The sequence below is a fragment of the Diachasmimorpha longicaudata genome, chromosome 1 (genome assembly GCF_034640455.1).
Source record: "Diachasmimorpha longicaudata isolate KC_UGA_2023 chromosome 1, iyDiaLong2, whole genome shotgun sequence".
Lineage (NCBI taxonomy): Eukaryota > Metazoa > Arthropoda > Insecta > Hymenoptera > Braconidae > Diachasmimorpha > Diachasmimorpha longicaudata.
The window spans coordinates 5,204,071-5,232,067 of NC_087225.1; the positions used below are offsets into that span (position 1 = coordinate 5,204,071).

The 27,997-nt window shown below is 37.6% G+C and overlaps 2 protein-coding genes and 1 long non-coding RNA gene across 4 annotated transcripts in view; 2 read left to right on the forward strand and 1 right to left on the reverse strand.

Annotated features, from left to right (window-relative positions):
* The window catches only part of LOC135164544 (uncharacterized protein), a 312,614-nt gene that overhangs the window by 68,873 nt on the left and 215,744 nt on the right, over positions 1–27,997 (forward strand). The gene's annotated exons all lie outside the window — the stretch shown is intronic.
* On the forward strand, positions 727–1,630 carry LOC135169526 (uncharacterized). Its single transcript, XR_010300217.1, has 2 exons — positions 727–1,044; positions 1,407–1,630. It is a non-coding gene; the product is annotated as an uncharacterized LOC135169526 (long non-coding RNA).
* Positions 6,114–8,087, reverse strand: LOC135164502 (uncharacterized). The gene is made up of 2 exons (XM_064124917.1): positions 7,460–8,087; positions 6,114–6,828 (listed from the first exon to the last, which is right to left on the reverse strand). Exon 2 carries the CDS (start codon positions 6,630–6,632, stop codon positions 6,297–6,299), a length of 336 nt encoding a protein of 111 aa, XP_063980987.1. The 5' UTR covers positions 6,633–6,828; positions 7,460–8,087; the 3' UTR covers positions 6,114–6,296.

Genomic DNA, 27,997 nt, shown 5'->3' on the forward strand with positions numbered 1-27,997 from the left:
GAGGAAAGATTATCTATTAACTTGCTTTGAAAACTAAAATGAATGTAATCACAGTTTTTCCTCTTCATGGAGCCATTGTTTATGTTATTGAACGCATAATCTCACAACCTAATTGTTACTAATAGAGTGATATATTCCAAGAACTTCAAAGTAAATTGGTATTGGAAATGGATTATTGGGAATAATAATTCTGTAACTAATTTTCTACTTTATTATTTAACTGAAATAATTGTCCTCGGAAGACACATCCGCTCTGTACCGATTCCTTAGAGAAACTAACTAGATTTACAAAGGGAAACAACACCCTGGACCTTTTAGTCACATGCTCCCAAAGAGTCCTATTCATTCCACTTTGTCTGCATACTTAAAACCAAACCTAAACACCATACTTCACACTTTCCAGAATTCCAACCCATAAAAATGTTTCTCAATTTAAAGTATAAACACTCAGAAGAGAATGAGATTGATTTATGCTTTTTATTTATTTATTTCATGGAAAATAGATTGATTTATGCTTTTTATTTATTTATTTCATGGAAAATGCAGCACTTGGAAATTTCAATTATTTCATTACTACAAATTGGCAACAATTTAATTCTGATAGATTCGTGAAAAAATGCCCCCCTCATTCTAAACCTCACCTCAGTATCTCGAGAAAATATCTCACGAACAGGGGTCTGGCACGAAAAAAAAGACAACACAAGCGTTATAACAGGATTGATTTAAGGGGTTACATGGGTTTCACGGTTTCAAAAAATCGATTTTTTTTTTTTTGTCTAATTAAATTCTATAACATCTCTAGAATATTGTCCTAAATTTTCAAATTGATCCGAGTAATAGTTTCGGAGATACAGCCCTGAAAAGACGGACGCTCCAGGTCAGGTAATTCAAAGTGTCTAGAGCCGTTTAAAGTGTCTAGAGCCGTTTAAAGTGTCTAGAGCCCAGATAAGCCAGAGTTCGTCATCGACAGGAGCAAAAGGATGCCCTGGACATTGCAGCTGCAGCAGGTTCTCTACTTTATGGCCCAGGAATCGACGATTCAATGTAAGTTGAAAAAAAAAATTTTTTCCCCACTCTTATTGTCTCCAAAACTTTGAACGCGTTTTTCTCAAAACTATGTTTTCAAAGTCGGTTGTCAAGATTTCTCGCGAACTACTCAACCGATCTTAATGAAATTTTACACAAGTCTTCGAGATATTATTTACAAGGTCTTGAACGAAGGATTTTTTTTTTTTTTAATTACAACTATTTAAAAATTGAAAAATTTCGAGAAATTTTCATCAAAATTTGCATTTTTTTATAAAAATGTCTGCCAAAAATCGAATTTTCATTTTTTTTTTTTTTCCTTCGTCCAATACCTAGTTTATTGTCTTTACTAAAACACGAATTTTTTCCGTTCATTTCAGATAATCCTGAAAGAAGTTCTGCTGACAACGCGGAGGCACCTTTTTTCCGAGGGACTGCCGGAAATGGCGTCGTAATGGCCGCCATCTTGATATTTTTTTTTGAAAATTTCACAAAATGTTTATTAAATATGTATCTTTTAAATCATAAAAAGTTTCATCTAAATATTTCATTTTTTACATGCAAAAAAAATTATTGAAAAAAGGCCGTTTTTTGCCCGACGAAACCCATGTAACCCCTTAAGATAAGTCGTGAACAAATCCTTGGGATGCCTTCTCCCCACGGGCCCACCGTTATATTTCTCGGTTGAAAAATACAGTGGCGCCAAGCGTACTACTGACTCGACGAAGCGAGAGGATTGCCTCGTCATTCGAGACCTTTCGAAGCCACACGAATTGATGCTAACCACGTTTTCCTAGAAAAAAAAACAACACTTTCCACTAAAAGTTTACCGTGTTCAATCTCCCCCAATGATCATTTCTGTAACATAAGTTCTAATGAATAGATATAGAAAGGAGAACGACACTGGTGTTGTATCGATTGAGTTGTGTCGTAAAAAATGTACTAAAAGTAGGAAAATGAAATATTTTTGGACAAATCAACGCTAGAGATCGAATGGGAGGAATTTAATCAATTTCATATTATTGCTCGTGCGGTCGTAATAACCGGATGCGAAAATACTTGATGAATCCCAAAAATATTTCGTGTCATTGCGACAATATTGATTGGTATTTTTTCATCAGGGAAATGAAAAAAATTTATCCGATTAAAAAAGGGAGAATTTATTTGGGCGATTCTCGTTACACTGTCGAAGAAAAATAATTGTTCATTTGAATCATATAAATGTGTTTATTACTATTATAGGAAATATAATAGAAGGTCGAGGATAGTTTTAGTGACATTTGAGTTCTCAGTGAATGGATAGTTTTTAAATGATTAAAATTATGCTTATATTATTATTTAACAGTGGAAACTTTGTTTAGATAATAAGTTAAATGAGTTTATTCGCCTCCAAAAAATTAGTACGTTTTGGATTAAAAAATAGAACTGTTGAACTCGGTTAAAACTACGAAGGGATTGAGTTGAAAATAATTGCATGAGAGTTAGTATTGGATTTGGGATATATAAATGAATATAAAATGCAGTGGATTTAACTTTAACTTTATCTTTATTCGAAAGGGCACGAGGACGAAACGTCTGTTCTCTACGGATCTCTAGACGAGACTAAAAACTGATTACAAAACCTAAAAGAATATTCCTCACCTAAATGAAAGAACTCTCTGTTCTTTCTCCCTATGAAATTATTGTTTATGTTTATATATAAACAATCAAGCGGCACTTCGGCGCCGTAACGTTGATTCGTTTTTGTAACCGTCATTTCTCTTTTAATTAATTCTATTCACTTAACTTAATAATCCAATAGTTAGTATTTCGTCGATTAAAAACATATTCACCTGACTGCTGACATAAATATTAACTGGAGAATAAATAGCGGAGGAAATTCAGTGAATACGAAGAATGGAAAAAGTAATTTAATTTTTTTACTGGTCTTCAAAATTATTATCAGTGATTGCAGTCCTATGTCCTGATCCGGCAAAAGGGGAATCGGAAGAGGTAGATTTTATTTAATAGGAGTAGAGGATTGGCGGAGAAAAGAAGTTGAGGGAATGGAACACCCGGACTGGTCTTCCACCCACTGGAGTTTTTATTAATCGAAATAGCAATTATGCTATTTCCCCATTGAAGAAGGTCTGAAAGAATAAACGGAAACCTGAGCTTAGGAAAAAACAACTTCAAATAGTAAAATTTTATTCGATTGGAATAATGTCCCATCGTTCAATTGAAAACCTCAGTTGAACAAAAACATTGTCACCACTTTCTGAAATTATTTTATCAACAAATTGTATATTGTTTTGTCAATCTAAAGTTACCCTGTGAGATCATGAGAAAAGCATTCAACATCGGGAACTCCAGATAAAAATGTGACCCATACGACTCGAATTCAGTAATCCCCGGGATTTTCAAATTTCGAGTAAAACTTCATCGAATCCATCGATAAAAATATGAAATAAACCGCCTCTCAACATGATTCACCCCTTTTTACATCCCTCCAAATAATAAAACCCCCGAGTGAATCGTTCCAATTTCCCATTTTCCAAGCGCTAACACTCGAAAACCGGATTTTAATGCTGAAAAGTTGCGAGTGGGTTCGCTACACGACATAAATAAAGCTTACGAATGTGAGATTTTTTTTTTTTCCCCGGGTGTCTCACTGCCGGTGGAAAGCGATGAACGCTTTCGTCCCGACGATGTCTTGTCCTCCCAGCACACGATGAAGGATGAAAGGTGGATATTGTCGGGAGCACATCTCATGGGTGTGAGTATTTCCAAGTGTTGATACCCTCTTTCGTCTAACACCCCCGGGGTCTTTCACCACCCCCTCGATTTCTTTTTCCCCGACAATGTCGCAATGCGCTCTACATATATTATATTATATTACACATATACCTAACCAGCCGTACAAAACCCAGGGTCTCTCATATCTTAGATTTTCATATGAAAAGTCATCTCCCCATTGAAACAGCGAAATCCACGAATAATAGGACCGCCGGGGGAGGCGGGGGGGACGAGCCTACGGAGACGGGCTGATGCAAGAGTTAAGCGGTCAGAAACAGGGCCCATATCTACGGTCATGTACTGAATAGCATTTGTTAACCGGGTATGGTGTATTAAATTTTCGCCGCTAGTGTGTGTCTTCCGTCATGAATATGGAGTGGCTCGTTACTATACGCTTCGCTTTTTGGGAAAAGGGGTGGCTCTGGTGGTGGTACAGGGGCGTGAGGGGGGGTTGAAGCGTATGCGCGGCTTTTCCAGAGATGGTATCAACTCTCACAAGAGGCGTCAGTACTGGTGCTAGGCAACACCCTTCTAGGTGCTGGCTTTCATTGTTGGTTTTACAGATTAACGCTGGCACCCCGAGAAGTAAATTCTAGAATCAACCCGATTTCGGTAAATTTTTTCCTGAATTCCAACAGGCTTTAACTTCCAATACGAATTTACACCCCCTTGCGCAATGGCTACCCACAACTCTCTTGTAATCTGTGCTGAGAAAAATAGAGAGAGGCGGTTATAGCCTTTGGAGTATCCAACTACATCCAATGCCAGTTGCTGGGGAAAGATGAGCCTCGTCGAGTTTTAGGTAAATGATGGTGGTTGCCATGGAAAATTTAGTGGTGCAATTTTTCGAAAGGCAAGCGTCTTCTCAACTACCCGAATCACTCCCCTCACCTACCAGCCATGGTTATCCCTCCTACCTGTCTCTTTTAGCTACCGCTGTGCTTGGTAAATGATTTGGGAGTAAATTGCAACGTAGAAGGATAAATTTCCTATCCTTAAGGACCGTTACTCCAGTCGGTCTGGTTTTCCTCGTTGTTTGGTGAGAAAAATTTCCTCTGTGATGCGAGGACGGAGTGAACCCAACTAATCGCTCCGGGGAAATTACGAAAAATTGATTAATTGTGGTATTTATGTTGTATTGTTAGCTTAGGATACAGTTGAAAATTTTCTGGAAATATCAGGTCAGCTGAATTAAATTTGATATGAAAAGGCCCACCAAACTTGTCAATCATCTTGAAAATTAGGGTTTTTATGGTAAACAATTAATTTTTCAACGTAGTTCGGATGCTACATTCTATTTTCATCTCACATACCTATTTTTCTTCCAAAAAATGTCAGTTTTGTTTTTGAATTCGTTTTGTGAAACATCTATTCTGATTCTAAAAAATTTAAAAAAAATATTTGTGACGTTCAAAATACTTCCGAGCATCGCGGCATGCTTTGTCCGGATATTGAGGTGAATTAATTAAATAAACTCTCAAAACACGAAACATCTTAAATAAATCAGGGGTGTATTTAATGAATAATGGATTGTACCGTATACACGATGATAATTCAGTGGACTGTATGGAATGTTTGAATGGTAAATTGTAACTAACTAGAAATGACAAAGTAGCAGCTTTTACGCGCTAATAAAATCTGGAGAGAAAACCTGCGATTGGCTCGGCACTGTGGAATTGAGGAATTTCCTGGAGTCAAGAAGAGGGAAATATTGGGACTCATAAAGTTCAAGTCGGGTCAAGGTCCCCTAGGATGTTGGCGACACCTGTGCGGACTAGGGATCTAGTGATTGCATAGCATTAGCAATTTTTAATATTTTCGAAATTGTTTTATGAGGACAGATGCGAAAGAGAAAGTTATAATATCTCCGGAGAAGTGCATCGGGAAAAACATATCGTATAGAACAATTGGTGGGGAACTAAGTCGGGAAAATTGAGCCACACATAATGGGGAATTACACGATAATTATTTTTACAGTTCTAATACAAACAAAAATAATAAAGATTCAATATATGTATTATTGGAAATGGGACAATGATTAAACTATTAAACGTGTGAATCCCGGTTTAATTCTTTTATTTTATACGCTGGAAAGGCACAACCGCTCCGTTTCATTTCCTTAAAGGAACTAACTAAAAGACTAAAGGGCTATAACACCCTGGACCTAATGTCTCTCATCAACAATGGTCCCACTCATGCACCTCTGTATACATTCAACAAAAAACAGCATACATATCACCCCCAAACTTCCTAGAATTATCTCTCATAAAAATGTTCTCTACTCTCAAGTGGAAACACCAAAATAAAAAAAATACTAATCGTACAAAGACCTATTCATTCCATCTAAAAATTAATTTTTGCCAAACATTCGAAATGTAAACTCCAATACGTATAATTAAATCTCACGACTCAACAAAATTTATATACATTTACTTCCCACCATTAAGTACTTGACAAAAGACATTATCTCCAGAGTTCAGTTAAATATTTTCTGATTAAATTGTTGCTCTTGCTTTTCCCTCGATGGACGTCAGGAACATTTTTCCCGACATCCTTTTCAACCTTTTCAATATTATTTTTCCCGGACGTTTATTCTCTTTTTGGGTTTGTTGCCCGTTCTCCCACGTGTCAGATGAGATCGCGTGAAGGTCCAGGCTGGATGAGAGGGCAACAGCGGTCGTCTTCACCTCAACTATCTCATACGAAAACCATCTGGATTTTCTGTTAGCTCTTCGTCTCCACGTTGGTGAGATTCGGGGGCACAGCCCGGGCTTGCCGGGAGCCACGTACGAGCCTGTTGTGGAGAGCACGGCCTGCGGGTTGATAGCCATCCAGCCAGAATAACCAATGATTGATTTACAGTCCAACAAAAAATTGGGTAAAGGGGCAGATGGGAAAGAACCCAACCAGCCAGACACTGCACGTCAAGTGGATCGGGCATGCTACAAATTGAAGAATAAGTAACATGTGTCTACACGTCAGTATCAACTCTCGGAAGATTTTTCTTTCGTTGTTATCTCGTGATCACTGCGGGGGAACAAAGAGGGATAAAGTAATTCCTGGGTTATTTTAATGGGTGAAAGGTGGAGTTAAATGAACGGTATTCACATATTTTTTGGAGTTCGGTGCAGTCAATATTATACATTCAACCATTTTCACGCCCCAAAGTCATGAATATACGATTCCATTTATAATGATTTGGTTCAAAAGTGTTCGTTTTTCAACGTTGGTTGTTCGTAAATAAATAATTCACATTTTATAAATTTTTGAAAACATTATTCGGAGCATGTAATGGACTTGTGGTAGAACTAGTTGCATTATGGTAAACATTCTGACAAATTATTCATAAATGAAAAGTAATCGTAAATGTGGCTGAAATGAAAGCTTTCATGAAATAATTTCAGGTTCAAATGGATCTTTAATTTTTTTTATCCATTTTGACTGGTCCTTCTTTCAAGACAGTACAAAAAAATAGATTGTAAATCCACTTTACTATATTGACAGTCATTAACATTGGGGAGATGATTATTCCAAATTTTTAATGCAACCAAAAAGTCTGCGATGAAGAAACAAATTCACAATATTATTGACCTCTCAATGCCCACTGAACACGCCATAAAGTCCTTCCCTAACTTTAATAAATCCCTCTCTCACTCACCGTCACTCGTCTCAGATTAAAAAGAATCGGCTTGAAACTGGGATTAATCTTGGGGCGGACTATTCTCGTGTATTCGAAAATCCAAACAGTAGTGAACTCCTACCTCTGCAAAGTACCTAACATGGATCAAGCGAACGCACAACTTGTTTGATAATTATTAACACGATGCCGTAATTTCTTCCGATGAAAGTTATAGATTATGCCCGCCGCCTTTACTCAGACTTTCACTAAACCTCTTACACGCTCCAGTATAAATTTTCAATGTGATTTATATTGGTATGATGCATTGGCCGTAGTGGCCTTATACGAAAACTAGACTGAGTTTATATACGTCCATATTTTATGCTGGAGAACTCGGCTGCATACACAATATTTTGTATGTTCACGGTTTCTATACATCCCCGCGGCTGGATGAGGACGTAGCTGGTTAAATGCACACAGGGCATTGGAAATCTGAAGAACACAGCGTCTCCAAAGTGTCTGTGCCTGTATAGCTTGGCAATTTCTCCCTTTCCACTCAGACCCCCTGAAACGTGTATTGACTCTCCACTCGCTTTATGCATAGCGGAAAAGTATTTGCACTTCCACTCGATGTAATCTGCCTCTTTGTTGACTTCATCCTTTTCATATACCGCGAACGTTTCCAATATTCCTGCGAAGTGTTAAAAGTTTTCGCTCAGATTACTTTTGCAGCTTTGACGATACGTTACAGTGCCTACAGCATTTTTGGCAGCTTCAATTATGTCATTCGTGTATTAAAGTTGACAATGGGATAGGGGAGGTGAAGAATTAAATATTAATTGACGAGTGTGTCGATGATCCTTGTTGTCAAATGTGGCGAGCGAAGGGAAGAGTTGTGTTGATTGCGCTCATCAGGTGCTGCTTTATGATTTGTTGGGGAAGCGTTAATTATTGTTACGAAATTATGGGGGATGTTGGTGTTTGAAATGTAAAATTTTACTCAACGGTCAAGAAAAAATGATATTTGTTAAAAAGTATTTTTGAGATAGCGACGAGGATGCGGTGCCGATTTGGGATCAGTGGGAAAAATAAAAAGACACGAGACACGTTAGACTGTTGGGGGATGCACTTATTTTATTATAAATAATTTGAGGCGTAACCTCGCGTCTTTGAGAGAATTTTTACACAGTTAAAGTTTATTAATTTCAATTCACGCACTGCTGGTGATGTACTAAGACTGTTATGGAATTTAAATACGCGATTGAAAATTGAGGCTTTCTTTGAGAACATAAACTGAGAATCGAACTACAACCACTTGAACGTCTGTTGCTCGTCAACGTTGTACATGAACTGGGGGTCAGAAACGTCCGTTGAGTAGACGAATCTAAGCGCGTGGTAGGTTTTTATCCATCTATAGGATTTTGAGAGAAACTATTTGAATTTTAATAACTAAAAATGATAATTAGCTATCATCGCGATAGGCTCTAATTGGTGATGTACAGTTTGATAATTATGGAGAACACTATTCTTAGATAAATTGAGTCCGACTCCAATTTGCGAATATTCTATCGAGAATTGCTTATTGGTTTAATTGCGTATTCACTGTTGATCGTTGAACTATTTGAGACTGAACGTATATCGGTTTTTGGGTTTCTTTATATACCCAAGGGTTGTTTTGATGGGATTAGCAACCCAAGGCTTTGGAGGGTTCGAGACGAATTCCTCAGTTTGAATGTTCTCGAATTCTTCGCTGATTTTTCTCTCTCTTTTAAACAAAGTAAAAGTTGTTAGTCACATTCTTGTGATGTAAACTTGTAATTTTGCATTTTAAAAATTCTAAATGCCCAGAAAATTTACCAATTGAATGCGCGGTTTTTTGAGGTCCAGAAAAATTTTGCAAATATTTTAGTTGTGTTTTATAATTATGAAATACTCCAGCAGTTTCGAAAATCAGGACAAATTATTTTATAACCCTTTTCTCAACTCGTTGATTGCCTCCTCAGTAATTTTCTTAGAACCTCGGGCCTAATCCGGGACTTCCCCAATTTCCGACCAGCTTAATTATCCTTCCTACTCCCTCGCCTTGTAAGTACAACCCTTAAGAGCCATCCCTTACCTAAACCGGTCAATCACCCATCGTGGGCCTGTCCCCTTCCACTCTCTGCAACCCCTACTACCCACCCTGCGGATGCCTCCGGTGAGCATTCCTGGATTTGACAGGATTCATTATTAATTCCAACATTGGGGGAGGTAACATACAGTCAGGAAGATATCCGGTGAATCACAACAGTGCTTATATTTGATCTAAATATGTAGATTTCGTGTTAAACTGATGCTATTCGTTTGCTGCAAAGCAGAATCCAAGAAGAGAACACCTTCGTCTCTCTCGAATTACAAAATAACTATTGGAAGTCATAAAAGCGGACAGAAAGACATTTTGGATAAAAATTAGACCTCTAGAGGACGAACCGTAGGACGAAATGATACTCGACCACTTTTTAGGTCAAGTTTTGTCGGAAAAATCAGACTTGAGAGACTAATTTATGTGATAAAAGGGACCTTCATCCCTCGTTTCACCCCCTGGAGGTCTAATTTTTATCTAAAACTTCTTTGCCTATTGGAAATCATTTATTTTCAGTATGAATATAAAAAATTTAGCTCCGGAAAAAACTATTTTTAAATTGTTTAACAACGTAACAAATTTAGCACAAAATACACAGTTACAAGAGAGGTCGATAAAATTTTTAAATTCCATTGGCAGCTGCCCATAATCATTAACGCGTTTTTTATGTTTTACACGTACGTTCCTCTGTTTTTTAGGAATGCCACTTGCCAGTCCATCAATCCACTAATTGTCGGCTACTTCATTCGTCTTTTTGCGTTTGTTGACAAATATAAAAATTTAAAAAATACACAATGGATGTTTGCTTTATCCCAGATGTCAATATTACCCTAGCGTATTCCACGGATATTTTCCGACTGATAACAAATATTTAAATTCATCTAAAGAATTGAATGTAAAATATACAATTTCGTAATTATAATACTGATAAATATTTATCAACTCTGCAGGAATGTTCAATGGATATCGTCATTAAAATTGTAAAACTTTATTGGAAGATCAACGAAAATTGTAAATTCATTACTTTTCCGGTTTTAACGATACGTTGCACTGCCTCCAGGCTTTTTTGTCCGTTTTAATTATGTCGTTCATGTATTAAAGCTGAAAATATTGCAGGGTGAGGCGAAAATGAACTATTAATCAGCGACAAAGTGATATTAATTAACGTGAAATTAATGAAATTTGTGGGCTTGCTTACGACGTCCCTGGGATGGCTTCTTCCACCGAAGAATACGCCCGGCAATTTACCACGATGACGTGCGGCTTTCTTGCCAATTAATAAATGATTACGGGGATGACACTTGAAGTTTCCTCGCTCACTACGGGGAGAATAAAATGTTGCAGCGTCTTTCAAAATAGAAATGCCGGGGGAGAGTAAAACTATGGTGATGATGGTGTCATGCAAACGCTGGTGAGAAGAGTCGAGCATTTGTCGCTGATCGGACGTGAGATTTCGGGGTGTGTGATTGCATTGTGATTGCCATGTCACTCACAAAATCAGCCAGTTGGTCCACAGTGAATTAACGCAATTTTCCAAAACAAACGAGCCATTGTCCCCAGACACATCCTCATGCTGACGCTAATTGCAAATCCAGGAGGACCAGTTTTTTTTTTAATGAAGAAAAGGAGAAATCTCAATGGAGAGGGGAATTCAGGGCGTGAATGGATAGTTTATTTATTTGATAACCTGGTATCACAGATAGCGATATTCAAGTAAAAATTATAAAAATTCAAGTCTTCCTGCAAAATACAATGACACAAAGAAATTTAACAGCAAAAAACACGATGATTTCGTAATTTAAGGGTTCCATGAACCCTTGAATATTTTTATCTAAATGTCATTGAATTTTGAAGTAACTTACAATTGAAGAGTATATTCATCTAATATTTCTAATCCTCACTAACTCTATTAGAATAGATCAAATGAAATTTATTCCATTCCTAGAGTTCTCATCAAATCACGCCCAAATATTCAATGTCATTAATTTTTCCAAAATACTCTCCCCGAGACTTTGAATGTTGACATTCTTCAATCTTCCATTGCAACAATTACACAACAAAACGTCCCAAAGACCGTCTCGAAAATGTCGCCAGTATATCACCCTGTGGAGCCACCGAAACAATCAACCCCCCGCAAAAATCACGTACCTTCCAAGACTCCCAAAATTCACTCAATTCAAAACATTTCAATTTGTCCAACCACTTCCCCACCACGTCGTCCCCACCGTCCTGACAAATATGGTATCACCCCGAAAAATATGAGAAAACTCCCCCCGATAAAAAAAACCGAAGAAAGGAGAATGAAAACATAAATAAAACGATTGTAACTGATCATCCGGCGTTTGTGAGCTGTCTGGCGATTGTAGTCGGTAGAGTGTTAGAGTAGCAGGCGGGGTCTTGTCTCCGATTATAGGGGGTTGCCTTGCCACAATTTCGATAGTGAATTATTCAGGGATAGCCCAAAGGGTGCTGCGGGCTGATTTAAATCGACCGTCTCACTTCCACCCTCGGGTGTGCTTTTACTCCGTGTGACTCTAGCCTCCGCTCAACTCGCTGGGAACTCGTGGCCCGAGGCTTTTCCGCCCTATATTTCAATCAGTGCTCCTGACAGGGCGCTCCCGACGCCCGAGCCGCTCCTCCGCGGCTAAATTAATCGACCTTTAAGCACGAAAAATTCAATCCTCGCTTCTCTCCCGCCCTACAAGACCCTCGTATTTTCTCCCGATAAATGTTTTTCTTTTTCATCTCCCTCCCCCCTCTCCCTTCCGCCCTCAACGAGCCCTGATAGAGCAATTGTTTCCTAGTTCTTCACCAATCCAAATACATCTATCCACACGTGCGGAGAAAAAAAAATTGGGTTGAATCCCTGGTAAATGACACGTACGCACATCTGCGACGTCTGCTACAACCTATTCATACATAAAACTTTCAAAGTATTTTTCCCTCTGTTTTCAGAATAATTTTTGTAAATTGTTCCCATATGTATGAGAGCTCTGGGTGAATTCACAACTAGACGTGCTCGAAACACCATAGTTTTTTTTTTTCTTCTCCCAACATCAGAAAAAGCGGAGTCTTCCCTCGAATGCTCTCCCTTTCTTCCACTTGTATTTTTCCTTTCGTTTTTTTTTTCCTTCAACCCATCTCGAGCCATCTTCTTCCACACTTCGTTTTCATCTTCCGTTATTCGTTTCGATGTTTCTTCTCGCTCCTCACCTTTCTCATGTTTGTAAAGGGGAATTTTAAAGCGGCTCTGACGAAATAAAAAGTGTTTTATGATAGGCGGTATACGGGACATCATTCGTTGTTATACCGAGGAGAGAAGAGAGAAAAAAATGTCTCGCTCGGGAAACATAACCCTGTGTCTGTGGAGGTTACGTTTGTCTTAAATGTCGAATGAGGAAGGGAAACCGTAAAAAAGGGGAATGTGAAATTTCTTTGGAATGCACCAGCCGCTCAGATATGCAAATTTTAATTCAACGTGGAAGTTCACCGGGGGTGATCGTAACTTCTTGTAGGAATTTAGCAAATGTTCAATCAAAATATGAATATTCGTTGTGGAATTGCATTCAATTTTCCGTTTTTGAGTGATTCCGGAAATTTATTTTCATTTTCCTCATTTCCATCCATTTTCTAGAACAATAGAATATTCATAGTTCGCAGTTTAAGAGATATTTTTGCATTGGACATTTTTAATTACAAAATTACACATATGTATAGACCTGACCACTCATTAATGAATGAATTCACTAGCTTAATGATTGCATATTAAATTAATTGTGAATCACGTTGATTTTTTAATTAAGAGACGAACAGCAGATTTATTAACAGGCTGAAGGCACTTGGATGAGGGTCAGTTAAATTTATTCAAATCTGCAATGAGCTGCATCAATAATAAATCATTTTCATTTCCATGAATTTCAACGGAAATTGATGGAAAACAGACTAGACTCACAGAAAAAAAATCAACATCTGAAAATCCTATTTACTTAATATATGTAATTTACATCGATAAAATTACTTTATCACCTTGATGATTACATCGTTGAATGAAGGACCATCACAATGAAAAATAATAATGACAGACGAAATCCGAATTTTCAAAATCATCGAACGAAAACAACGAAGACGAAGTCCCATCAAAATATCCCTCAAATATTAGATTTTATTATTATTATAAAACTGTTGCTTGACAAAATTCCTGAAGAAATATACTGCAAGCATAACCCGTATATCTGCGAAGGTCTACGTACGTCTTAAATGTCGAATGAGGAATGAGAACTGTAAAACCGTAGGAATATGAAATTTCTCTGGAATGTACCAACCCCTCAGATATTCACCGTCTAATTCACTGTAATGCGTACATACACTCGCGTATAAATGTGAAAACTCAACGATGCCATCACAACTGTATCTAGGAATTCATGAGTAAACACAAGTTATTCATCCTATGCACGTGGCTTTACCCCACCCTGAGTACATACACCGGGCATACCGCTTTAGTAAACACGAACGGGGGTGACGTGATACCATATGCGAGTCGCTGTAGACGAGACGCTGAGGCTTTCTCGGGCTCTTCTGTCGCGAAAATAGAATGTATATGTGTATCTCATCGAACACCACTCCAGTCTTCAACCCTCTTGCATTTTCACTGTATATTCTTCGTCTCTGCACTGATCCGGGGGAGGGAATGCATGTGCCCGAGTGGGAGAAAAACGTTCCATGATACTCGTTCCTACCAACGAGTCAAGTTGAAACACTTTCCGATTGTTTACATGCATGACTGTGGGGGTGGGATGATGTGGTGGTGAAGGGATGAAACATCATTGATTTTCAACGTGAGATGTTAATTTTCAGAGTTTTTTTTTCGATTATTTTTTTGGACTGCATTATTTAATGAGTGGCCGCGTGGAAAATTCGTGTCTGTCGAAGATCTTTCAGAAATCTTCAGAAGAATCAATTGAATCTTATTTTTGTTCGAATATGTTCGGGAGAGGGCTTTTAGAGAATTTTTTTCGCAGTTAAATTCGGAACTTGATCGAAAAAAAAGTATTTTCCGGAAATCTTCGAAAGAATATTTTTTTTGTCATAAGGGAGGTCTTCTGAGGATCTTCCGATGATTCTTCTGACGAATTCTGGAGGAAGGTTGGCAGACAATATTTTTTTATGCAGATGGGCCGCTGGAATATCGAAGACTCTTATAATTAATAATTTGTAATTTTAGAGAAAAATCCTGGGAAACACCAGATTTTCTGTCAGTTATTCTAAGGAAGTAAATAATGAAATTAGTTGATTTAAAAAGACTCCCAAGACTGAACAAAAAGGGCATTAACATATAATCGGGCCACCATGAACCTTCGAGACCCACTAAATAACAACAAATTCCAAAGACGTTCCATTGTTTCACGTCAATCCGTTCAATAACTGACCAACCAAAAATTAAAAATATGAATTTTGTCTAAAAGGATGTCAAACACCCTTAAATCGACTTCACCATTATGCAAGGTTTTTATTTTTTATCAGGAAAAATGATTTTAAACATAAATTGGACAGTGAACTAGGATATGTTCTTGAATATGAAAATGCAATCGTCAGGATAATATCAATGCTCTCGCCGACCTGCGTCTATCAGTCTTACCTCACTCACTCAGTACCTTGATAGTCGGGGAAGGGAGAAAGATTCTGGAGTTATCCTACCTCATTTATAGTCATTATGATTATTCTATCGATTAAATTTTTCCACCTCACAATTACTCTGTGAAAAGGCACCAGTAACTGTTCCCAAAATGTTCCATTTTTCTCACTTATAAACCTGACAGTTGCCCGAAAAATTTTTAAAAAATTTGAAAACCCCAATTCTCGTTTGCTTCAGTACATCCTGCCAATATCCAACTTAAAAAGTTTTCGAATTTTTCCCATTCATAACGTTGTCGATGACATCTGCCCAGTGTAATCGCGCGAGAGTGAAGAATTACCGTCTCGACGATGAATGAGAAAATTCTTCAGATCCAAGTTGAGAAATAAAAAAACTAACGAATGAGGATACAAAAGCCAAGGAGATGGCTTTTTTGTACAAGTCCATAGCGTTACCGGAAAACACAGAGGAGGCAATGAATTTCCTTAGCGAAAGGAATTCCCGAACTTCCAATATTCCCCCAATCGAGGTGGAATGCTGGGGGTGTACACAGTGTTCTATTTCCTTTGACGCGAATATCAAACGTGCACGAGGCACTGGAATCCGCGTAGGAGCACGTATCGACGCCCTCAAGCAACGGAGTGGCATCGTATCGTGCATTAGTCGTAGAAACATCCGTGGAAAGTGTACGAGAAGGGATGAAGAGGGAAAGGGGAAGCAGTTAGAAGCTGGAACCTTAGCAATGCACTGATGGGGGAGTATTCGCGATGCGAAAATTCTTAACAAGGTTTGTAAGCTGCCCTGGAATATAAGAATGTAAAATTATTTCTGTTGGCTGGAGGAAGAGAAGTTTCGGAGGAGTAGAGGCAACTCTTGGAATTGTTGGAAAGAAGTTTGGGAATGTATGATCATGGAGAAGTGACAGGGGAATTTATGCGAATGAACAGTCCATTTTACATTTATGGATCCATTAAAAAAAAACCCGTTTGAGATTACTAACGCATTTATTTCAGGAAAAGAGTTTTCACAGAGACGTCTGTGGCAAAAACTACTTGTCGGAATTTTACTTTTTTAGATGAGGTTCAGACGCCGCAAAACGCTTGAATAAAATGACAATTTTTCCGAATTTTAGACGAGCAGGTGCCTAAACATCTTCATTCATGCACGAAATTCAGACAAATTCTCATTTTATTCAGACGTCTCTGGGTGTTTGAAAAATATCTCCCAGTCGTGGGGAAAATGCAGGCATTCGTTCTGATGTGGAGTTTCTGGTGATAAATTTGTTATCGGAGGAATCGATTTATTTGTGACTGATTAAAAAAAATATATCGTTTAAGAAAATGTTTCTCAATTTTTTTATGTCGATGAAATTATGAATAATAATGAGGGATAAGTTGAAGTGAAAAGTGATGAGATGTTTCAATTGGTGGATTTATTTTACTCAGGTGGAGCTTAGGTAATTCAAACATATCATTTATCTGAGAATATAGAAGAGCGAGTCCAGTGTTTTTTCATGAAGGAACACTTTGATGTATATGACTCTGTTACAAAATTTAAATTTGAGTTCTCCAGTGACAAGGTTTTCTATTTTTCCAGTTAAACATCAGAGCTTTCATTTAAACATCATGTGCTCTCAAGTTTTCAGGTGTTTTACAATGGTTTGTCCTTTAAACTTCAAACACATTTCAAAAATTTCCAAACCACTTAAAACCACTTAAATTGAATTTTTTAAATCTTTTTATCACGCGGTTTAATTGATAAGTTTAATGATCGTAAAACTCCTTGAATATCGTTAATGGAAAATGCAATGGTGTCGATTTTATTAACTTCCAGGAATAATTTTAGTTGTAATTTGGTTGAGTCTCACAACTGAATTTTTCCGCTCAGCCTACCTTTTCGCCATTTCCATTTATCTTGAGATTTTAAACAAAACGAAAGATCGTAAAACAGGGATCGTTGAACACATGTATATAACTCCAGCTTCTCGAGGATCCTTTTCACTTTCTCCACACTGATGTAACGCCCGGTGGTCCTGCGGTGGTGGTTCGACGAGATGGCTCTCTCCCTTGAACTCAGGTTCTTGAGAGCCCACTCAATCAAAAGGATGGCTTTTATACGTAACCTTCTATATTTACGAGGGATGTTTCTTCCAGCATTGGGTGCTTCAAGAGATAAGAACCTTTTGGCCATTTCACCTTCTAACCAATCAACTACTGCTCTGATATCTGAGTAATCGTGCTACTGGGGATTAAAGGATTTCATGTTTCAGTTGGAATCTACTATTTTCTATCAGCTGGAATTTTTTCCCTTTTTTAGTGTCGTAAATTTTTCCCTCCTTCAACAAAAACATTGATTTTATTTCAATATTAACAAGTCTTGATACTGCATTCATACAATTGTTAATTATCCATAGACAATATTCAAGTTTTGACCGACTGAAATTAAAATGAAGAAATTGTCCTCCGAGTATCTATCGATATCTAAAGTTCTTCGGATATTTCCCTTGACATTTCTTGTCTATTAACGATCGGAATGTGTTTTGCGGATTAAAGTCCCTGACGTACAAAGCGAGAGATTTCACTCAAAACTTGCAATCCTATTTGACAAAACATTGGAGAAATGTATAATAATTGTCAATGTCTTGGGGTATTCTACATAATAATTTCTCGAGTTATATATTAAAAATATTTTTTTATGTCTCTAAAGAAGATAAAATTTCATCTGAATTTGAAAAAGAAATTGAATTATTTACACACCAGTTTTTATCCAATTGACAGAAATTTTCGGTTGGCTCAAATATACAAAATGTCAATGTTGACCAATTTAAGTGAATAATGCACTGTTTAAAATCGAAATACGATTAGGAACGAGATGGGGAACTATCGGTAGAGATCAGTGAATTTTCGTCGTCTTTGGATAATTAATTAGAGGCAGCACATCGGCCTCACGAGATTATAAAAATAATAACTTCTCTGAAGTAAATGTATACTTGATAAGATGAATTTTTTCTCTCAGTTCATCGCAACTGAATAGATCGCAGATATAAAATACCTTTCACCTGCTTCACATACTCCCCCAGCAAAGATATTTACTCCCTCACTTCGTAAATTGGTATACAGCACTTAATAATACTCGAGACTTGAGGGTGGTTGAGTCAAGTTTTCACCGCAATCCTCCTCCGGGAATATAAACCTATCGGGTTTTGGAGAAACCCATCGTACTCAATACTTTGTGCTAAAAGTTTACTCCCATGGGTTACCGTGTTACTCCACCAGTGAGAACTGCTATAAATATAAGACTCAAATTCAGCAAAACGTTTATTGATGTTGTGGACAAGCACACAAAGAGAATTTATTACATCATCAATTCATTTCAACCCTCAACAATTTAATTTACATACAACATCGCATAATACTAACGCTGAACCTATAAAAAAAAGAGTTACCTTTTAAGCATCATTAATATGATACGGTTATGCCCGTAATTACGAATTGATCTTGGACACTTTCGAGCTAAAAAAAATTAGTTTCATTCAAAAGAATATAAGACTAAATTCACTTCCCCCTTTTTTTTACAATACACAATTAATACAATTGTCTATAAATTCTCACTGATGGGTTTAATCACTGTATACACAATATATAAAACTCACTGTTCTTTTTATTACTTTCCAAAGGGTGGCTGTCTTGTTTACAAAAAATTGGATTTTGTTTTTCACAAGTAAGGGATTATGTCGTAAAATGACTAAAGGGAAATTGAAGAGGAATATTTAATTCCTAACTGAATTTGGGGCGATAGCTTTTATGATTGGTTTGGGATGAGAAGGTTGTTTGATCATCGTAAATTTCAACTGGAAATTATACAAGATGACAGCATTTAAAATTTTGAGAAAAAACTACATATCGGGTCTTCGGAAATGCCCCATGGCACCAGGTTGGGAAATGTTGGAGAAATCTTTTATTTGCTATTGAAATTTTATAAGAGGTGTAGGATCAAGTCAAATAAAAAGGATATGATTATTTTATTTTATGAAGGTAACAGTATATTATAAAGTAACACACAGTCAAAATTATATTAGGAGTATGAGAAGAGTATCCTCACGCGTAACCGGTCAAGTCACAACTAACTACTAAACTCATACCACTGTTTGAAACCCGAGAATGCACTGTTTTTTCTCCTTTTCTTCTATCGCCAGCCTTCTCCCTGACTCCTCGGCAATGCAAGGTCTGTCCTGAGAGTGACCCCACATGGCCGGACCAAACCCACCGTTATGTGATACAAAAAATCCTTAAACCTCGAAACATGACTGTTATAAACCTGTCATGTTCGAGAGACACATCTCCTTTTCCTCACGTTCCTTATATTAAAACAAATACATAAATCACATTAAAATCTTAGCGTCTAAATAAACCTTAATGTCCACTGGAGTCACATTGTTCTTTCACACCCCAGGTGGGAATTCACCATTGGTCCAAGTTTGGACCAAGCTTGGACCGAGACTAGGCTAGGTTGGTTCGAGCTTGGTTTCCAAACTTAGAACTATCTTGGCTAGCCCTTGTTTGGTAACGCTCGTCCGAGCTTGGATCCCAAGTTTGAATCAAGTTCGGCGTCCAGACTTGGACCAACCTTGATCCAAGCGTCACCCAATTTGAGATCAAGCTTCAGCCTAATTTGGTCATCAGCCTTCACCCAAGCTCGACTTCCAAGTTTGGCTTAAAAAAAAAATAAGTTTAGCTGGCTGTGCAAAAAAACTCACTTTTGGCAGTCGTATTGAAATACATTCTTTTTTTTATTATTATTATTATTTATTTTCACATGTATACCCTCTCGGGTTTTTACATTTTGTTCCCTTCCCCTGCGGTGCCATGGGACCGACTTTTTTTTTTTCCCGAGTGTAGGTGTTCCCAAACGGTCACCCATCCAAGTAGTATCCCAACGAAACGCTGCTTAGCCTCGATGACCGCCGGAGCAACACCGCACCCGCCCAACCATTACAGTCGGTTGATTCTTTTTTTTATTAGAGAGATATACGGTTTCAAATACAATATAAAAAACGATAGATTTGAAATAGAATTTGTTCATAATTTTCCGGTTTGACTTAAAGCCCTCGGACGATAACCAATTAGAAATTCTTGAATTTGCAAAAAATTAAAGAAAATAAAATAAATAATATATTTATTTATAAAAAATATGGATTCATATCTGCGCAAAATATAAACTATTGAATTTTTTCTAGAACATATTGGCTCGAGCTTGGTTCAAGCTTATCAATCCAAGCTCGGAGACCCAAGCTTGGATCAAGATAGGAATTGCCTTGGTAGCCAAGCTTGAATTCACAGGGAATCGCCAAACTTGGTTTTACCTAGGAATTACCACAGGTTCAACCGTGGTCCAAACTAGGAATCCCGAGGCTTGGTAACCGAGGTTGGGCCAAGCTTGACTGAAAACGGGGAGTTCAAGCTTGGAATACCAAGCTTGGGCCATGATTGATACTACCTTGGTATTCAAGCTTGTATTTGCCTTGTACCACCAAGCTTGGTTGAGCTCTGGTAATACCATAGGATCAAGGCTGGTCCAAACTAGGAATTCCAAGGCTTGGTATCCTAGGTTGGTCCAAGCTAGCGCCTATCGTTCAAGCTTGAATTTCCCCACCTGGGACGTGCACAAATATCCAAAATAAGAAAGCACTCGCTCATTCACTCTTCACTAATTTCACACATTCCACAGAGGAGTGGGAGTTAGCTATGGTCTTGCTAAGTTCTTGAATATGGAATGACGACAACATAAAAATAATTCTTTTTTTTCTTAATCATTCCGGTTCGTCTATCGAGGAAAGGAATGAAACAGATACCTTAGACAGTGCTGTACCTCACAATTGCATACCAGCATTTATTTTGTCTCATTCATCGGCTTGCTTTTCTTGACTAAATTAGTTTTCCACGTAACGACTATTATTGTGGCTCAAGTGTTTATTTATCCTCGAATCCTCGGCTGAGAAAACGAGTGGCGCTGGACCTATAATACACTTTTTCTCATCTCACATTAATATTTCCTAGTCTTCACGATAGAAATCAGATGACGACAGCTCACAACAGACTTTTATAAACCAGTAGAGTAATTGTTACGAAAAATTTTCCCTCAGCGCGAGGACAATGAGCGTGAGCAGATGAACGCGAAAAGGATGAACTCCAATTCACTGATCTCTGATCTCTGTCTTGTTGCGAATTTATGGTTGTATTAGTGGTGTAGTATAATCAGTGAATGGATCAATTCACTGGAGTTGCATACTCTCACACATGGAGAATGCAACCGCAGTTCTGAACACCATCGAACAATAACCCCTCGCCCTTGCATTTATACCCTAGCACCCAGTTAACGCTCATCTGTAGAGGGATAATGACCAAGTGTGGGTGAATTTTGAAGTGCATACATTGCCTTTGTGTGTTCAATTGACGCTGTGAAACCATGCAAAAGTGGAAGAGGAGGGGCAAAATTCCACTATGTGGGAAGTGTGTACGTACAATACCGAAATGTTGTTGTGGACAATGGGCATTTCACACCCGTCACATGCCTCTGATCCTACTGAACTAACATCCATTCGAATTGATCCTGTCTGATGTGCTGGATTTACTACTGACAGTTATTGAAATTCTCGAATTGCTATTTACTCGGATGAAATCGCCAAATTCTGGACTTCTTTCATTCTGCTTTCGAGTCTCTTTGTAGGGAAAATGAAATGAGAGTCTGGCGAGTCTTTGCATGATATATTTAATAAAAGTGGAGAGAGATATTATATAAAGCGGTTTCTATGGGATTCATTTATGATAGACAAGACGATTTGGCTTAATCCTGGCGGATTCGTCATTTAAACGAAATGAAATAGTCCTAAAATTTCCTAAAATTGAAATGAATTCTTTTCTTCAGTGAAACTTTACGAAAATTAAGGATTGGTCTGAATTTGATGGATTGCCAATGGGTTGTAAATGGGATTAATCCATAACAATTGAGGCATATCAAAACAATTCAGGAAAATACTTTTCAATTTTCGATTGCTTATGAATGCAGCTGTATTGATTAGATCCAAATCTCAAATGGTAGAACAATGTTAACTTATTTGCTGCTAAATAATACCAAATATTGTCCAATTTCTCTTCACGGCAGGAATTATTAGAGGAATTTCTAAAAAAAATTAAAGAAATCTTAGATTTAAGGACAGATATTTCTAGTTTTCCTGTTCTAAATCCAAAATTTTCACTGATTTCTCTCCGAAATGAAAAATCATCAATCCCAAAATTCCATACAATTGTCGTACGAGATTTTCAAGTACCATCAGTTGTGCATCACACAATTTCATAACTAGCACTTACTAAAATTCGCAAATTGCTTTTTCTTTTCATAAAATCCCATAATTCTTAAATTCCCCTCCTCCCTAAAATCCCATTTACACGTAAAATGAAATAGAAACCCAGTAAGTCTATGTAATTCGTATATGGCTGTGCTCATAAGGGGTTTAAGTTGTCCCGTAGTTTTCCACGAGGAAATCATACACGACATCAAGGCTTCAGAGCTCTCCCACAATACGAAATGATCATTTTTCGTTCATCCCCTTCCCCAAATATTCCCCTCCACCGCAGGCCCTCGAGGGTTTTCTCCCCCGAAATAAAAGGCTCCTGACAAAGGCTTGACCGGCCGCAGTATCAGCCAGTGCTTTTACGCCTCTCCATTCTCTCCCCCACCGAACGAATGTTTATTTTTCCACTGGGCGTGGGGAAAGCCCGCACCAAGAGGAACCATCCTGAAGTCTGCTGCGTCTTCTTTTTTTTTTCAAAACCCCATATACATTTTTTTTTTCAATTTTATTTATTCCCACTGCCTGTACCAGATACCGTTCGGTTGTCATCGCCGTGTGCGCATGGGAAATCCGATTTATGAATATGCGGTGCAGATGGTATCGACAGTGGGTGCGAGAACCATTGCTATATCGGCGTTATTTCCAGTGAATTATTATATATTTTTTGTTCATTTTTCAAGATCTCTTTACAATAATTTATGGTACATGCATGATTAAATTCAGATAAATTGAATGAAAACGAACTGTAGAATGTGAAAATATAAGAGGCTAAAATATACTCAAATCCCTATGGAGAATTCGTACACATCCTATTTATTTGGAATGTCCCATTGGGAATGGATTTTGTGTTGTGAAACTCGGGGGGTGCGAAAGACGCGGAACGATCGAACTCGGCATTTGAGAATCGATTGCATCGTGGAATATGCAAACCCAATTGCATTCTCCGTGTGCGCTTTGATCATTGTGAACTATCGTCGCTTTAATAGCAAAGGTTCCCTCCAGCAGCTCACAAACACGAAATGACTGTACTTCAACTTGGTGAGATAGCTGGAGCCGATATAATACAGAGCTAAAGGAGCCAGGGGGCTATCCCCAGGTATCAGTATGAGTTACTTTTGGTCTTGTGATTGAAACAGTCGTGGCAGTCATGGCAGTTTGGTGTGCTCAGTTGCCCTCACAGAGAAGCCCCGATGGATCAACCAAAGGTCAATAAATTTCATTTCCACACACAAGCGATTGCTCCTCGTCCCCAGTTAATTCTGTCTCATGTGGAAATAATTCAGCTGAGGATGTGGCCAGTTTCATTTGTAATTGTTTTTTCTGGTTCTCTTTCCCACGGGAAATTGATCGGTTTGTGGGGAAAGGGGTTTAATGTGAGACGATGCAGAAAGCCATTAATAAGGATATGCCGTTTGGACAATATTTAACACGTGGGGCATCCGGAAACTGGTGAATTCTTCTTGCACTGATTGAAAAAATAGTTATTATTAACTCGCGGATTTTTTGTTGTAGCATTAGCATTTATTTGGTTCCATCAAATGACCATTTCGTCAATAGATAATCAATTTCGCCATTGATTTAAGCTGTTCGTTAACTATTAATAAATATCGATCTGGTCACGTTCAACTCTAGCGTTCGTTAATAGTTAACGAATCTCGTTCCGGATAAATAAATCGGTGTAATTTCATTAAATGATTTTAAAGGGTCAACGGATATCATCCTGCACCCTTCATAATTATTTCTCGATTCCTCTTACCATCCCTTCCCCCAGGAAATCGATCTTCGAATGAGGAGAAGGTTTGAACGTGAGACGATGCAGAAACCCATCAATAAGGGTATGCGCTCGGCCAAAAATTGAAAACACGTGGGGATCCGGTAAATAACGCCGGCGTGTAATGTTGCATGAATACGATAAGCTCCTTTGAGAAGGTAAAGAGGTAAAGGGTGAGCCACGAGGAAAGGTATGGTAAATATTCCTCATCTCTTTGCACTCGCTGAGGGCCTCGGTAATCCTTTTTCCTTCGTATCGGATAAACTCTTCGTTCGTCCGCGTGACACTGAATAAATAGAAAAACAGATAGGCTGAATATGCACGTTACTGTGTGCACAGTCAATGTTTATAGGGTTATAGCTAGGGTATGAGCGTGCGTAATCACGAACAACTGTTTGAGATCTAGATCGATCTCCCATTGAGTCCGGCCGTTTGTCATTGGACTGTTTGTCGTAGTACGGGGATTCCTAATTTATGGGGAGCATTGTGTTGATCCATTGCGATGAGATGGTACAACGGAAAATTGGGGATTCGGGAGTTGCGTAGATGGAAATTTGGATGTTTAGAGTGGATTGAATGAAATTCGAAATTTTTAGAGAAACTTGGAAGGAAATGAATTTGAATTAGGGAGACATAATGATAAACTTTGGGTGTTTCTTTGAGAATTTACTGAACCGTTGATTATCTAATTTATTTATTAGATATGTAGGATTAATAATATAAATGGATAGGATTTATTGATTATTGGAATATGGGTGTAAGTGAACAAATTATTCAAGAGACACGGTGAAAATAATTTATAGAATATTCTTTATTAGCACGAGGACGGCACGTCTTAGCTAGAGGACCGTTGTCCAGAGACTAAAAACTATATCAAAGGGAAAACTCTCTCAGGGAAAAGAAAAACAGTTTTATGACTCAAAGGAACACAGTCCGATGTTAAAATTTCAGCATATGTTTAGGATTAAACCGTCTCGAAAGCAGAGTACAACCGATCGTAAGTTAGTCCCTTAGTAGAGCTGTTTCCCAGAAAGTAAAAGAGGTGCCGAGTGATTTTTGTAGGACAATGAAAGAACTGTACTCAAATATTCCAACATTTATTTTATAAAGGTAACAGTTTACATTCAAAATTATATTATAAGTAGGAGAAGAGTATCCTCTCGCGCACGTCACGACTGAACTCTTACCACTTTTCCAAAACCGAAAATGCACTGTTTTTTCCTTATTTTTTTTTCAACACTAGCTTTCTCCCTGAGTCCTCAACAATGTAAGGTCTGTCCTGAGAATGAACCCATATGGCTGGACAAAACCCACCGTTATATTATATAAAAAATCCTCAAAACTCGAAACATGACTGTCATAAAACTGTCAATTCCCGCAAACACGTCTCCTTTTCCTCGCATTCCTTATATTAAAACAAACATAAATCTCATTGAAAATTTAGCGTCCAAATAAATCCTAATGTTCACTAGTGTCACATTGTTCTCTCACACGTGCGCAAATGTCTAAAAGAACAAAGCACTCACGCAGTCACTCTTCACTCATTTCATGCATTCCACAGATAGTATATTTTTAGTTCGATGTTGAACAAATCTACTCATGACTCGGCATATTTTTTGAATTCATGAAGTATAAAAATACTGGAAAAACATCACAGACAGCATTTTGCAATGAAATCAGTGAGGTATGTTGCACTCATTTACGGAATTTACTTTATTTCTCGTACAGTAGAGAATGGGGAGTGATAGAATCAAGAGAAGATATTTATGGGGCGCAGATAATTCGTTCAGATTATTTCGACTGATGTAATGCCAACGATCCAAATAACTGACGTATCTATCCATAACCAGAGGCGAGGGAAAACCCGACGAAATGTTCCACTTAAATCACGGACCAGATGAGCGTGATCGGAGAGCACTGAATCCTCATCCCCGATAATGGTTCAAGTGGTGTGGGTACCTAGCAGGGCAGACATAGCTACATCCAGTTGAAATTGCCTCACAAGCTCACCAGCCGAGCGGTATTATCCCCATTGACCGAAGGGAAAAAAATCACTCATAATTATTTCTGGAAATCTAATTCTGCGTTGAAGTCAGTGGTAATTACGTGGAAAATAGAGGAGGTTCGACAAAAACGATTCAGAGAAAAAACGTTTTAATTTTTACGAATGTGATCATTAACTTTGTTCGGTATCGTATTTATTGTGGGAGATATTATCACTAATTTTTAAACCAATCAAACTTTAGAATTTGGTTATTTGAATTTTCCGAGTTGATTTCGTAATCGATGAGCGAAGTGCGAGTTCCGTCATTTTTACTGAACATTTCTCTCCATGGATGTAATATTATTATATTTTTTGGAATTCTAGGGAATTTTAAATCAAGTGAAGTTTTCCCAAAAACATTAGACGCTTCATTTTTAACCGAAAATTATTCGAGCAGTTGTAACACCAGAATTTGCCCGATGATTACGCAAATTCGTTGAGCATAAACATGATTATATATATCCATTGAAAACTCCTTTAATTTCCGTAACAAAGTTTGCACCCTCGATGTCTTCCTGCTATCATCCCCCCATTCTCGTCGTTTTTGAATTCAAACCCGGTTCAGCGACTTTTCATGAAGCAATGAAGAAGGGGAGCCCTCATGGATTTGCATGAAAATGACGAAAATTCTCATCTACTAACGAAATTAATGAATTTTAATCAGCCTGAATTTATCGTTCACTTGTCACTGTGTTTAACAAACTTCAAAAACGACTGACATGGTGAAGACAGTGAAGTCTCTACTGTCCACTCAAGTAGAACATTTTTTGTCTCCTAAAGATCCTCCAGAAATTTGCAGATGAATCATCGAAATATCTTAGCGAAGTCTCTCTCGTGATTCAAAAACATTCTTTTTAATATTTTTCACAGATAATGTTTTTTCAAAATACTCTGAATTTTCCCTCAAAAATTATTGTTACCCATACGACAGAATTTATTGCATATTAAATCATTTAAAACCCCTCTCTCTGTAGGCAAATATTTGCTTCTTACTACGTTTATGGGATTCAATTGAACGAAAATCATAATTTTCAATATTGATTACTATATTCAGTAGTAATACTCCAAGACCGAAATATCCGATTAATTTTGAAGGTCGAGGGGTATTTGGCTAGATAATTTTTTTCATTCCAATTTCAAACAATTAAATGTGTGGCATTTCACGTCATATGGTATGGTTTTTCACTCGTAGTTGTGGCTTCTCCAGCGTATATTTTCTGTCTGCACAAAATGCAGAGAATTGTTTCCAAATTGTGGCTTTTGTCTTCACTGTATTATTAGGAACATTATTTTTAACTTTTTCATCAATAATCTCCAAGGATTCTCCTTCAAATGTGCTCATGTCGAGGTAGTCTTTGGACTTGATTTTTTGTAATGACAGTTTTGGCGTTTGAACTGCGTGTAAATTGTTTATCGGATATTTTCATTGCTTAGCAACAAACAGGCAAATATTCGAAAAATATCCGAAGTAAAACCGTTTTACTTGTACCACGTGACGGAAAATGCCACCATTTGATTGGTTGAAATTGGGATGAAAAAAATAATTATATTAATCCCCCAACATTATTGAATCCCGACAGCATAAATCTCATTCCCATTAAACCCAATTTCTCTAATAATTTTTTTACCATTCTAACAATATTATTCTGAATGATAA